The following is a 13,619-nucleotide window of genomic DNA, read 5'->3' as shown; positions in this document are numbered from 1 at the left end:
GCTGTGACACAAGAAAATCCTTAATTTTTTTCTGTGACAAATCAATATAAACTTCTTCTTCAGAGAAGAGTTTTCATTTTTACTAATGTCAACTCTTTCTTCCTGATTTTTTTCCAACCAGCCACCAGACATGAGGCTGGATTTCCTTCCTACATTTCCACCACTGATTGCATGTTCTCCATGGCTGCTTCTTGCTCAGCAGAGTGTACAGGAGGGCTCAGAGGCACGAAGGTGACCCCATTCCTCCCCCAGTGCTCGGCTACACGTCGTGCCCGTCTTTACCTGGCCTTACCCCGAATCTCAGAGCCTGTCGCTGCTGCTCCGGTGCTCGGCTCCGGGTCGGCGGGAGCTCTCCGCGCTGCCCCTAGGCACCTGCTTCTCGTGGCGGCCGTGCTCCGAAGCGCCGCGGCTCCTTATATAGCAACGCTGATGCGGAAAAGTGGAAAGATGCCTAAATTGTAAAAACCAGGCCCACGGATTGAGCACATAAAGCAGCATTTGCGGTTTTAACATCTTCCAATATAAATAACGATCTGTAGAGCAGGGAACGGCGTTGAGCAACAGGCTATCGGATACGCCGTTATCGGCCGGAGCCGTTGCCCAAGAGCCGCGAGCTGAGCCCAGCCCCGGCGGCAGAGCCGGGCTCTGCGGCCATGGCGCCGGAGCTGCTGTTGGCCCCGCAAGCAACGTTTTTGGAAAACTAGCTCAGCCCTGGAGGCTGAGCACGTCCCAGGTGCTGCGCGCGCCCGGGACCCCACACAGGCACCCACCCGTGCACGCGCCCACCCGCGCGCCTGCAGGCAATTTGCCAAGCCGCTGCCCGGGCAGCTGCGGTGGTTATTTGCTCGTTCCTGTTTGGGAACACTGTGGCACCGCACTCTGCTCCAGCTTCAAGTTGGAACGTTAAAATCATCACACCCAGCAGGCAGACCGCGCCGAGCAGCTGAGCCCCAGAGCGTGCCGCGAGCGCCTGCGGCCCCCAAACCGGGCCGAGCTGCTGCGAGGCAGCAAAAGCGCCGGGAGCAATCTGCAAGCGCTGAGTCTCCAGCGCGCCCAACGCAGAGCTCCGCCGGCCCCCGGTGCAGCCCCGGTGCAGCGTGGCCAGGACGCCGCTTCCGCTCTCGGGGGCGAGATGGGAGGGCTGGAAATACCCAGTGGCTGCGGATGCAGGAGCACTGCTCTCTGGGAGTTGCTGAGGAACGGGGCCCAGGAGCAGCGAGCAGAGGGGTCCCTCGCTGCTGCTCCTGAGCCAGCGCAGGAGCCGGGCAGGACGCCAAAAGCCTCGGCAGCTCATCTGCGGCAGCACGGACAGGCATGGCGAGCCCGTCCATGCAACCACACACGGGAAGTGTGCAACTGACCCCCGGCTCGTGCCACAGCCTGAGCTTCCAAAACACGCTGGGTAGGTGCCACCTTAGCAAATTTTTCACGGCGGGCACAGGCCCCCTCAGAAACGTGCTGTCTTTCTGCGGGTTGCATGACACAGGGGAGATGGAAACGGTTCCCGGCACCGTAGCAAAGAAGAGTTCAGAGAAAGATGCACGGAGGCAGTGAAAGGTTTTATTGAAAGAGCAATTGGAGAGCAACATCCTCTATGCCTGAAAGTGTGCTCTGGCCCCCAAGCTCCCCAAGTTAAAATAGGCCCTAGAAAATCCCCCCAGATCCGAATCAGCCGGGCAAGGTCTCCAGAACCCGGCTGCAGCCTACAGAAGTAGAATCGCCGTTGCCTGGAATGGGCTCTTCTAGGCTGCTCTGCGGGTCTGCGAGATCACGAAGGCGTTCTGTTGGGAAGCAGCAGCAGAAAAACAAATAATTTTTCTCATGTGGATGTTCACCAGTTTTTCCCTATATCCCACTCAGCAAGTTTCACCACAGGGCCCACACAGGTGCAGAGACCTTCTAGAAATGAGCAGCGATGCGAAGGAAAGGGGTTGGGAAGGGACTGCAAGAGGTGATTAGCACCACATGCGCTTGGCCCAAGGTTGGCTCGTCCTGCACCTCCCCATCAAGACGATGTTTAAAAAACAAAAGAAATATCATGTCCTTACATCGACGACGTCGACATCAGCACCCTCGAGGCTCACGTTGAAGAGGTTGGGCAGTGGGATCCCCACGCTGAGGGCCTCTGTGAAAGCAAGGAGACACGGTTTATCCCATCGGAGAAGGCTGAAGGCAGCTGAGGGAGGGAGGGAGGCGAGTCCGCGGTGCTGCGCGGAGCGGGCGCTCGGCCCCCGGCCCTACTGTTGATGCCGGGTAGATAGGCAGCCTCAAGGACGTCCTTCACCCATCCTTCAAGAAGGGAGACCTGCAGGGGAAGACGACAGGTATTAGCATCTGAAGAAAAAAAGGAATGACTACTGAGATGAAAAGCGAGCAATGTCAAGCTTATAAATTAAGTCTGTCAGTGCAGGATGCTAGGAACTATAAAATGCAAATGCAGGGACATTTCCTTAAGTAAAGCTCTTCCAGGAATGAGTATGTGGGTGGTACGCAATGAAATATGCCTCAAGTGATTTACTCTTGAATCTTCCTTCTCCCCGCTCCAGCACTCACAGTATGCTCCCAACATCAGAAGAGAACATATATATTCAGGTGTCGTTATTATAGACTGTAATGGGTGTGTGAATCAACAGATCAGTCAACAGTAATTCTCTGCCAAAAGAATAAAAAATGTGAAGACTCGGGAAGAATTAAAATTTTGGCCCTCCTTCTCAGCATATCGTTTCTGACCATCAAGTCCCTTCCTGCAGCGTGCGGTCACGAGGGCCGTGCACTTACACTGATGTTGCCAATTCTCGAATCTGCCTGTCTCAGGGTGACACTGCGAAAGACAAACAGGGAAGAGTCAGCGGCGCGACGCAGCGCCCGAAGCCCCAGGCAAGCCTCCGCTTGGTCTGAAACTTGTTTTATACGCAGGAGAAAAGGGTGATTTTGAATGCGGAACAACGTTTCGGTGGAGGCTGGCAGCGGGAAGGCTGGCTCCAGGAAGCCGCGCTGGAGCTCCGCCGCGGCCCTTCCGCCGCCACCGCGTTTGCCTTGCTGCCCGCCCGCTGCCGCCGCCGGGCCCCGAGGCGTCGCCCCCCTCCCCGTCGGCAGCGCGGCGCCCCGGCTCACCTGTCCACGGCCAGGGCGGCCTGGAGCTTGTTGCCCGAGAGAGATGCGCCGACGTTCATGTCGATGTCCTGCAGTTGGAAGGGCAGAAGGAAGGAAGTTATTTCCCTGCCTGCCTCCCAAGGCTGAGAAGAAAACCCAGGGTGTTTGCAAATAACCCGCCCCAGGAGGAACACCTCCCCGCGTCTGGGAACAGCGCTTTGGGCGGACAGACCCTTCTCCCGAGGAGTCCGTCTTTATTTCAAATTATTCGCCAGCTGTTTCACCTGCCCCTTCTTAGGTGTATTTTAAAGCACCGGGCGCCGCCATTTTAAAGACACAACAAATTCAAAACCTCAAGTCCTGCGTGCATGAGGGCGGAAGAGCCCGGGCGGACGCCAGAGAAGGGTGAAACGCGAGACGCGCCCCGCTCCCCGAGGGCCCCCCCAGCGCAGGCACCTACCGCGTCGAGGGTGAAGAGCGGCTGCGGCGCGGCGCCGGGGCGCCGGGCGAGCACGGCGAGGGCGGCTGCGACGCGGGCGGTCGCCTTCCCGTTCCGCAGGGACACGGCCGGGGCGCCGGCGCTCCGCACCCGCAGCACCAGCGGCAGGGACTCGGGGATGGCTGCGGAGAGCTGCGCGGGGCCGGGCGGCGGGTTAGGGCGCGGGGGCGGCACCGGGCGGCGCGGGGCGGCCGCGGGGCGGCGCGGGGCTGACCTGCGGCAGCAGCGAGCGCAGCGCGGACGTCGACAGCAGGGCGCCCGCCGGGCCCTGCGGAGGGAGAGGGCGTCAGGGGGGCTCGGCCGCCGGCGCGGGCGGGAGCGGCCGTGAGGGGGGCTCGGCCGCCGGAGCGGACGGGAGCGGCCGTGAGGGGGGCTCGGCCGCCGGCGCGGGCGGGAGCGGCCGTGAGGGGGGCTCGGCCGCCGACATGGGCGGGAGTGGCCGTGAGGGGGGCTCGGCCGCCGGAGCGGACGGGAGCGGCCGTTAGGGGGGCTCGGCCGCCGACATGGGCGGGAGCGGCCGTGAGGGGGGCTCGGCCGCCGGCGCGGGCGGGAGCGGCCGTGAGGGGGGCTCGGCCGCCAACATGGGCGGGAGCGGCCGTGAGGGGGGCTCGGCCGCCGGAGCGGACGGGAGCGGCCGTGAGGGGGGCTCGGCCGCCAACATGGGCGGGAGCGGCCGTGAGGGGGGCTCGGCCGCCGGAGCGGACGGGAGCGGCCGTGAGGGGGGCTCGGCCGCCAACATGGGCGGGAGCGGCCGTGAGGGGGGCTCGGCCGCCGGCGCGGGCGGGAGCGCCGTGAGGGGGGCTCAGCCGCCGGCGCAGACGGGAGCGGCCGTGAGGGGGGCTCGGCTGCCGGTGCGGACGGGAGCGGCCGTGAGGGGGGCTCGGCCGCCGGCGCGGGCGGGAGCGGCCGTGAGGGGGGCTCGGCCGCCGGCGCGGGCGGGAGCGCCGTGAGGGGGGCTCGGCCGCCAACATGGGCGGGAGCGGCCGTGAGGGGGGCTCGGCCGCCAACATGGGCAGGAGCGGCCGTGAGGGGGGCTTGGCCGCCAACATGGGCGGGAGCGGCCGTGAGGGGGGCTCGGCCGCCGGCGCGGGCGGGAGCGGCCGTGAGGGGGGCTCGGCCGCTGGCGCGGGCGGGAGCGGCCGTGAGGGGGGCTCGGCCGCCAACATGGGCGGGAGCGGCCGTGAGGGGGGCTCGGCCGCCGGAGCGGACGGGAGCGGCCGTGAGGGGGGCTCGGCCGCCGGCGCGGACGGGAGCGGCCGTGAGGGGGGCTCGGCCGCCAACATGGGCGGGAGCGGCCGTGAGGGGGGCTCGGCCGCCGGCGCGGGCGGGAGCGGCCGTGAGGGGGGCTCGGCCGCCGGAGCGGACGGGAGCGGCCGTGAGGGGGGCTCGGCCGCCGGCGCGGACGGGAGCGGCCGTGAGGGGGGCTCGGCCGCCGGAGCGGACGGGAGCAGCCGTGAGGGGGGCTCGGCCGCCAACATGGGCGGGAGCGACCGTGAGGGGGGCTCGGCCGCCGGAGCGGACGGGAGCGGCCGTGAGGGGGGCTCGGCCGCCAACATGGGCGGGAGCGGCCGTGAGGGGGGCTCGGCCGCCGGAGCGGGCGGGAGCGGCCGTGAGGGGGGCTCGGCCGCCAACATGGGCGGGAGCGGCTGTGAGGGGGGCTCGGCCGCCGGAGCGGACGGGAGCGGCCGTGAGGGGGGCTCGGCCGCCGGTGCGGGCGGGAGCGGCCGTGAGGGGGGCTCGGCCGCTGACATGGGTGGGAGTGGGCAGCTGCCGGCGCTGATGCCCACCTGGCCCACAGCCGAGTCCGCCACCGCGACGTCCGTGTCGAAGGCGCCGTGGCGGCGGACGAGGTCCAGCATGGCGCCGAGCGCCGTCTGCGAGAGGCCGAGCTGGGAGACGCCGGCGGCCGGCGGTGGCAGGACGGGCGCCGCCGTTCCCGGGCGCTGCTCCACCACGTTGCCCTCGGCGTCCCGCACGAGCAGCTGTGGGTGCGCAGAGAGCCGGGCCGCGTCAGGGCGGCGTGGCCGCGCCGCACTCCCGGCCCCCAGGGGAGGCGAAGCGGAGGCCCCGCGGCCGCATCAGCGCTGCGGATCGCCGCCGTCCCCGACTTCCAGCGGACGCCGCCCGAACACTGGCCGGGGGCGAGGGGAGTCTCCGGGCAGGGACTGCCGGGCTGCCCGGCGCGGCGGCGGCACTCACGTTCAGATCCAGCTGGAGGGACTCGTCGCCGATGACGGGGAGGGACCCGAGCGCGTACTGGAGGGTCCCCAGCGCCCCGAGCGGGAGCACAGCTGCAGGGAAAGAGGAAGAAAAGCCCTGAAACCCCCGTGAATGGGGAATATTCCCAGTCACCAGTCTCGAAAGATATTTGAGCCAATGGCTGCTGCTGCTCCCAATGTTCCCACTTGGGCTAGCGTCTAGAAAGCACTTCTATTACAGCAAAACCGTTGCCTCCCAAAGCAACGTTTTCTGGATAGGCTTTTTACAGAAAGATTCTCCACTGCTGATTGGAGGTAATGCAAATTCAATGTTGTGCTTGAGCTGAAAGCTGTATTTTTAGGGAGTTGTTAAAATATTTGTATTTATTCAACTAGAAAAAAGGGGAGAGGAAGGGGAGAGGAAGGGGAGAGGAAGGGGAGAGGAAGGGGAAGGGAAGGGGAAGGGAAGGGACCTGTACGTGCTAGAGGGACACGGGCTGATGGGGGCTGCAGAGAGCAGAAGCAAAGGACGGTACCAAACACTTACAAGTGACGGTGCCGAGCAGCGAGTTCACAGCGCCAAGCACGGTGTCGATGACGGGGCACAGCTGACGAGGCAGAAGTCAGTCGGGTCCCCCAAGCTGCCCGGGGACGTGCATCCTGGCACGTTTCATCCGCCCGACCAGCAGCGACCCGTCGGCCGGGCAGCGCCGGCGCCCAGGCTCCCGCCACGGTGCCGGCTCTGCGCGGCGCGCAGGGACTGCTGCCAGGCTCGGCCCGGCGCGACACCTCGGCCCTGCAGCGCTTGGCGTCCCGACGGGGCGCGCAAACCCTCTATGCCTGGGTGGGTTTTGCCCCAAGGCAGGATTTCCTCATTCTCACGTCTGAGGTGCTCGTTAACGTGCGCGTCCCTCGGAAATGCGTTTGCAAACGGAGGCTCTGCCCAGGCAAAGGGCGCGCGTGCGCGGGGTGCAGCAGTGCGCGTTTGCTGCACCCAACGCGCCGGGCAGCAGCGCAGGCGTCGGGGACGGCTCGAGCCTGCTGCTCGCGGCACGGGGGCCCGGCCCCGGGGGGCGAGCTGCTGAGCGGCCGCTGCGCGCGCTGCTGTGCCCCTTCGTCGCATAAAGACCGTTTTGCAGACGTACCAGTTTAGGCAGGGCGCTCCCAAGGACGCCTTTCAAAGCTTGATCCAGAACGGGCAGTTTGGGTCTAAACAACAGGAAAATGAGGAGTAAGAAGTGGCTCGAAGTAGTAACTAGAAACTAACATACTGTGCACAACAGAAATTTGAGGCCTCACTTGCACTGTCCAGGGTTGTACTTCAGAGACTTCTTTTTTTTTTTTTTTTTTTTAAAAAAACACAAATGAGCCTTCTGAATGCAGCCCAGTGTCAGCATTGCAGCACAACCCAGAAATACGCTGTTTTGGCCACTTGAGCCAAAACTTAAAAAAAAAAACTTCAGCATTTTGGCCTCCCTCATGCTGGGTGCAAAAGCACTACTGCACTTTGACAATTAACAGAGCAAGCGTTCATTAGTGCTGCAGCTGAGCACCCCATCACACGCGCACCTACCCCACACGGATGTTGATGTCTCCCAGAAGAGTCCTGCAGTCTTCGATGACCAGCTTCAGCGCCCCCGACGCGTCCTGGGCCAGCCTGGCTCTTGCCGTAACGTTTGCCTTGACCTGAGCACGGAGCAGCCCACCTGTAGCACTGAGCAGAGCCCCGGGCATTAAACATAGGACATGTCTCGTTCACAGACTCGCAGCAGCTCGTTCTTGGTGCTGGGCTTCCAAATTTAATCCACTGCACTGGGTTAGTCCCTCAGACTGGTTAGCAGGGAGGTGGACAGACATGAAGGCCTCCAAGGAGCAATTTGGGAAGCCTCCATAAGCTGTTGTCAGAGACAGCATATGTTGTCCACACACCGCTCTCAGAGACACTTCTGATACATAAGTAAGTACTCAAACATGCCATGTATGCACAAGGCTCGGTAACCATCTACCTTCCAAAGAGATGGAGAAAAACCCTGTCCTACATTGTGCAACCATCAGTTCTGCTGTGCTCCGGGAGGGAAACTACTTACAAGCCACCGTCTATCGTGAGCTGAGTGTAGAGGTTCAGCTGGAGCCCGATCCCTGGCAGGAAGCGCAGGGTGATTTGGGGGAGGGTAATGTTCACGATTTTCAGCCTGGATAATTGAAAAGAAGCAGCAGAAAGTAACACATTTATAAAGCGAATGCACTGTCATCTCACCCACCCCCCCCGTGCCAGCATCTGCTCGCAGAGCCCATGGTCTCGGGGACGTGTTCTGGTGGCGACAGAAGCACCCGCTCCTGCCCCACCAGCGCTGCCCACCGCATGGGTCTGTGTGCAGGCATGCCAGCACACGTGGGAGGACTCTGCAGCTCAGCTCCAGGGCAAAAGATGTCTCCTATTGACCTGCAGCCCCCGAGCAACCACCATCGTCCTCTGCCTTGGGTTAGCGAGGGAACCCTGCTGGCCAGGGCCAGCATGCGGCAAACACAAAGCACCCTTGACACAGCAGATACATACAGCATCTCTCAAAGGCTTGTTTATAAACCTGCCGTGGGAGGGGAAAGAGAGGTTCACATGTTTCCAGACAGCAGGTCTGGACCAGAGCCTCCTTTCCTCGGTATGGCCCAGACCATGCACTGCTCAGGGACACTCATCTTCCACTCTCACTCACCCTGTGAGCCCTTGCACTGCACCCAGCAGACCTTGTTTGCCAAGGAGGCCACCACCAAGACCATCTCCGCCAAGGAGGCCACCACCAAGACCACCTCCGCCAAGGAGGCCGCCGCCAAGACCATCTCCGCCAAGGAGGCCGCTGCCAAGAATGTCTCCGCCAAGGAGGCCGCCACCAAGGAGACTGCTGAGCTGATCCCCACCAAGGAGACCATCTAGGAGCCCTTGGAGAAAGTTGCCTTTGGTAAGCGACCCTGTAATAGCTGAACAAATGGATGGAAGGTCACTGTGAGCCACGTAGATTCAAAGCACAAACATGCTGTGTCAGCCTGGCATCTCTACTCTGCCACTGCTCCTCCATTTTCCCCTTTACACAATAGGCATGATGGTACCAGTAACTGCAAAGCCCCTGAAACCTTTTGTCCAAAATGCAAATTACCAGCATCATCACTACTGCTGACTTCTGATTTTCTGAGCACAGTCAAGATACAGGAGGAGCAGAATTGGTCTCAAAATAAAGAGAAATCCCACCCCTTCCATATATTTACCTTTTTCTACGGCATCTTTATCCACTCTGGAAACCAAGGGGATATTTCCAAGAAGTCCTTGTGAAGGGGTCAGCAGGCCGCAGAGAAGGAAAACTGCCCAGAACTGGGACATCTTTGGTCTGGAAACTATGGAAAGCAACTGCAATCAGTGCAGTGTTGAGACAGTAACCACAAGCCAATGGGTCGAGGAAAGAGGAGGATGAAGGAAAGGAAAAGCAGGAATGCCTCTCAGGGAGGCCAAAATCAGAGAGGAAGCTGCTGGCACCTCTCCCACCTCCTCACCACACTGCTGTGAACAGTAAAACCTCGGGCTGAACAAGAGTTGTTCAAAGTCTGACTGTCACAGTACCATATAAAAAGAAAGGGGGTGTGCAGCTCTTCCTGCTTTAATTCCTTAGCATTGGCACACAATGTTAGTTACTTCATTTGGAATATCTGGAGTGTATCTATTGTGCACAAGAATTTCTCTGAAAAACAAGATTCTGTATCCCTGATAAGGGAAAACAGGACATTTCTGACAACTCCAGTCACAGAAAGAAAAGTAAAAGCATGAACATAGGACAAATTAAACAACGTAACTAGCAAGGAGAGCATCTTCTTGTTTGGATGGCAGCATCTCTACACAAGTATCAAATGTCTGAGGCTTATCTCTGCATAGAAGTTCCTTTTGCTAAAATTGTAATAAGGAGAAAATCATTTTAAAAGTTTCAGAGCCATTGAAATATTTCCTGTATTTTTATGGGACCTCCAACTAGAAGTAGCATTTATTCAAGAACCGTAATGAACTTCACTGCCCTCAATCCATTTAAATGTAAATAGCACATCAAAAAGAATCAAAATAAGCATGAAAAGTCTCATTCATCTTAGGTATAAGCCTATCCCAGATAATAGAGTTATGCCAAAAATAATTTAACCGATAATTGTTTATGAAAATCATGAAATACTCTTTCTTCTTCAAGGACAGTCAATACGACGAACACTCACACATGTGCCAGCGAAGCTCAGAGCGAGAGCAGCTTCTCGCTTTACCTGTTGGAGCATAACTGACCTTGCAGCAGCCAAGAATAACAAATTCTGTTAAAAACCAAGATAACTGTGAACATGATCAACACTCATAAGCTAACATTAAGAGTTCTCCTTTTAGAGGCATTTGACTTTGCAGAAGCAGAAGCTCAGAGCGTGCTTTCAGGAAATAATTTAGCTCATACTTATCCAATCTCTTGCTCGTAAGAACCTCTCCAGCCGATGTCCTCGCCTTCTGAAGCTGACCTGCAGCACAGATCCTTATATACAAAACTTTACAACAGGAATGAGGCAGCTGATGTCACTGAGGACATCAGTATAATTGGTGGGGAGTAAAACAAACAATATATGGTTTCTGGTGACTTCCAATGCAAATATTTTTTTTACAGATGTTAAAAGTTAGGTAAAGCATTGAGCAATGGCCAGTGAGGGCAGTGGCAAACTTCAAGCCAGGTCTGGGCTGGGGGTCCACATGGGATGCAGGCAAACACCTGTGCACTGTGTTTTGGGGGCCTGTTCTTCTCTCAGTAAGCCCAGTACCAGCACGTGGATATTGGCAGAGTGTCACAGCACACTGATGAAGTGTCGCTCCTTTACGGACGCACTGAGTGACCAGCTCTTGGCAACACCATCTGATTCTCAAATGCTGCAGTGGTCTAACTGGTACAGCATTAGTGCCGAGTCTGTCATGGACACCTGGAGCAGTCCAGAGTGACTGAAAACCAGAAACAATGTCACGGAGAGACATGGCCAAGAGGGAGACACCATCAACTACAAAGTCACAAAGCCCGTAGGCTGAAGTTGGTCAGCTGATGGATCATTTTGAAGTCCTGGAGGGACTGCTGTTCCCAGGATGGGAACATCAAGAGAGGTGGCCTCCCTGGCAAACCATTCCATGGAGCAAATGTGCTGCAGGAGAGGAACAGCCCTGCAGCTGCACGGGGTCTTCTGCCTCCGCACCATAGCTCCTTCTAGGCCTGAGCCCTCTTAGATTTCTGCCTAGGTTTTGGAAGCACATTGAAAACTTGTGTCCCACCTTGTACACCATTGCTCATTTACTGTCGATTAATTTACTGTTACAAATAGGAAAAAAAAAAAAGAAAAAGAGAGAGAACCTTCTGCGGAGCCAGTGTGTCACGTGTCTATAGAGTTATCCCGGTTTGCTCCTGGTTTTGCTCGGGGTCCTGGATCATCTGCCCTGCGATACCTAGAGCGACTCCCTTGAGCTGCAGCAGAAAGGCAGTTCTTTGGGGCTGGAAAACACAAACCCTCCTCTGTGGGCCATGGCGCAAACACAGCCCCTCTGCAGATCGCATCCCGACACACACAGCGAAAATGGTCCTTAGGAGATGAGAAGATGTGTTGGCCAGCTAAGTGACCAGCGGTGAACGACCCACTCAGCCATCTCGCTCACCAGTGATGGTGGTAGATAGATGGGCTGCACCCCCCCCCCCACTCTGGGGAATAATAGCCCAGAAAAGCGCTTGCTCAGAGTTAATACTTTCTGCAAACTTGGAAATAAGTATTTCCAGGAGATTATCCAGCTTTTGTCATGCATTAATTACAGCTTTGAAAATATCTTAGCTAAAGGCCAAGGAAGTGATAGCAGAGGTGCCGATTTACTTAAGAAGTTGTCACTCTCCCTGCAACCTGATCAGTCAGGGACCTCAGGAGCACAAAGCCCGGTTGTTGGGGCAGATCATGACATTTGATAAGATGGAAGAGCGTGTTAACGAGATGGTATTATGTTATCATCCCTCCTGAACCACTTCACACTTCGGGCAATCACTAAACAAAACCTGAATCACCACAAGAAAAGGCCTGATGGTGGCCAGCGCACGGGAAGGGGCATTGGGGTGCACAGAGAATAGCTTCTGAGCAGTGACCTTTTAGGCATGACTGTAATTTGGCTTCTCACCAGCTGCTGCCGAATGCAGAGGTCTCTGACGGTTAAGTATTTTAGATAAGCCAAAGCAGATTCCCACAAAAAGAATCACATTGTGAGGTCCAGTTCTCACTAAAGCGACCCGCAAAGCCCAAGGAACACAAAGTCAGATCAGCGTATGAAGACAGAAACACAGGCTAAATCAGAACAGACTTGTTCAAAGGGAGAAGTGCAGGAACGACATGAATAAATATGGCTTTGATGCTTGGAAACCAGGAAATTGAAATGTAAGCGCAGATGGTAACCGTGACATACCCCAGAGAAGTGCTAGAGATCTTGACGTTAATGAGAGAGGAGTGGGTACTGCTGAAACGCGGGCGGAATGACGACTGAATCGTTGGTAGAATCGGCCGTCGGGACTGCGAGAGCTTCGGAGGGCGAGGGGCAGAGCTGCCGAGCTCGGGGCCCGTGCACGGGGCTCGGACATGAGTTGGGGGCGAGCGGCTGCCTGGGGACGCCCCCAGCCCGTCGTGACCTGCGGTCAGGCTCCCCCCTCACCGGGGCCCTTCTGACCTTCTGCCATGGGTGGCAAAATAAAATGCATTAGCCCTGGCTTAAAAATGAGACTGTTCTCTTCTGCTCCCCTGGGAGAACCTCTCCCCAAGCATCGTGCAGGCATCTGGCCCTTCTGCCGGAGGAAACCTTCCCCGTGGGCATCCCTAAGCCACAGCAATCTTGATTTGTTGTTTCATTCGCCTGCAACCATTAACCACGAGAGACTGGTACGCTCCCCCTCGCTGGAAGGGCTGGCGGTTACTGGGGTCCACCTGCAGCTTGACTGGATGATGCCAATTTCTGCACGTATCCCCAGGCTGCACTCGATCGAGTGCCCAGGGTATTATATACCGGTTACCTGATATTGTAGCTTGGCAGCGTGATTAAGTGTTTCATGAAAAATTAAGTAGGTGCCACCCGAGATTTCCTGCTTTGATTTCTCCTAGGAGGGCTGCAGACAGCTATTCCAATGCATTTTTGTTCTTCGTGAGGGAACTCAGGCTCAAACCGTTCGATTCTTTATTAGCTAACGTAAGAACAATAAGGAAAACCTTGCTAAAAATGTTCTTGGCACTGACAATGTTTGTGCTGCGACGATGAGAGAAGCATCACAAGCAGCACCTCTGCCAGGGAGCTGCTTTCTTTGCTGCCTAGGACCTCTTGCAAAGACGGTTCCTTACGAGCGTTACGAAACGATCGCCTGCTGTGTCTGCTAACGCACGCGCAAGGAGACAAATGGGGTTTTCATAGCCTGCCTTGCAGCGAGATTTCCTTGAGGACAATTTTTAAAAACACAGTGATCTTTTCAAAAACAGCCTTAGTTCTACAGCAGCTACCTGTCACCGGGAAAAAAACGTTCCCTCACACAACAGCCAAATCGAGATCGAAGCTGTTCACTGACTCACTAATGACACATAATTATCCAGCAATCGGTGAACTACACGCTCGGGATCAGTATCGGCAAAACAACCGAGAAACCACCATACTGGGTGGTTATGAAATACTGACGTACACCTCGAGACGTCTCAGCGCCCGCCCGCAATGAGTCCCAAGGAACCATAACCCCCGCACACGGTCGCAGACACGACCCCTTCTTCCGCAGCACGCG

General features: G+C 57.7%; 1 protein-coding gene across 1 annotated transcript; it reads right to left on the bottom strand.

Annotated features, from left to right (window-relative positions):
• Positions 1 to 1,742: 1,742 nt before the first annotated feature.
• BPIFB3 (BPI fold containing family B member 3) lies at positions 1,743 to 9,160 on the bottom strand. Its single transcript, XM_062589568.1, has 15 exons — positions 9,049 to 9,160; positions 8,502 to 8,763; positions 7,878 to 7,982; positions 7,364 to 7,504; positions 6,936 to 6,999; positions 6,338 to 6,398; positions 5,792 to 5,883; positions 5,389 to 5,574; positions 3,807 to 3,860; positions 3,554 to 3,724; positions 3,115 to 3,182; positions 2,779 to 2,821; positions 2,242 to 2,305; positions 2,049 to 2,125; positions 1,743 to 1,781 (listed from the first exon to the last, which is right to left on the bottom strand). The coding sequence occupies exons 1-15, from the start codon at positions 9,158 to 9,160 to the stop codon at positions 1,743 to 1,745; spliced, it is 1,539 nt and encodes a 512-aa protein (XP_062445552.1).
• Positions 9,161 to 13,619: the final 4,459 nt, after the last annotated feature.

The sequence above is a fragment of the Rhea pennata genome, chromosome 16 (genome assembly GCF_028389875.1).
Source record: "Rhea pennata isolate bPtePen1 chromosome 16, bPtePen1.pri, whole genome shotgun sequence".
Lineage (NCBI taxonomy): Eukaryota > Metazoa > Chordata > Aves > Rheiformes > Rheidae > Rhea > Rhea pennata.
The sequence above is the reverse complement of the archived record's forward strand: the minus strand, read 5'-3'. Positions and strand labels throughout refer to the sequence as shown.

Coding starts and splice junctions, on each gene's coding strand:
- BPIFB3 (XM_062589568.1), bottom strand. CDS start 9,160: ATGTCCCAGTTCTGGGCAGTTTTCCTTCTCTGCGGCCTGCTGACCCCT. Junction 8,764..9,048: donor TAAAGATGCCGTAGAAAAAG/GTAAATATATGG, acceptor CCATTTGTTCAG/CTATTACAGGGTCGCTTACC. Junction 7,000..7,363: donor GACATCAACATCCGTGTGGG/GTAGGTGCGCGT, acceptor CCTGTTGTTTAG/ACCCAAACTGCCCGTTCTGG.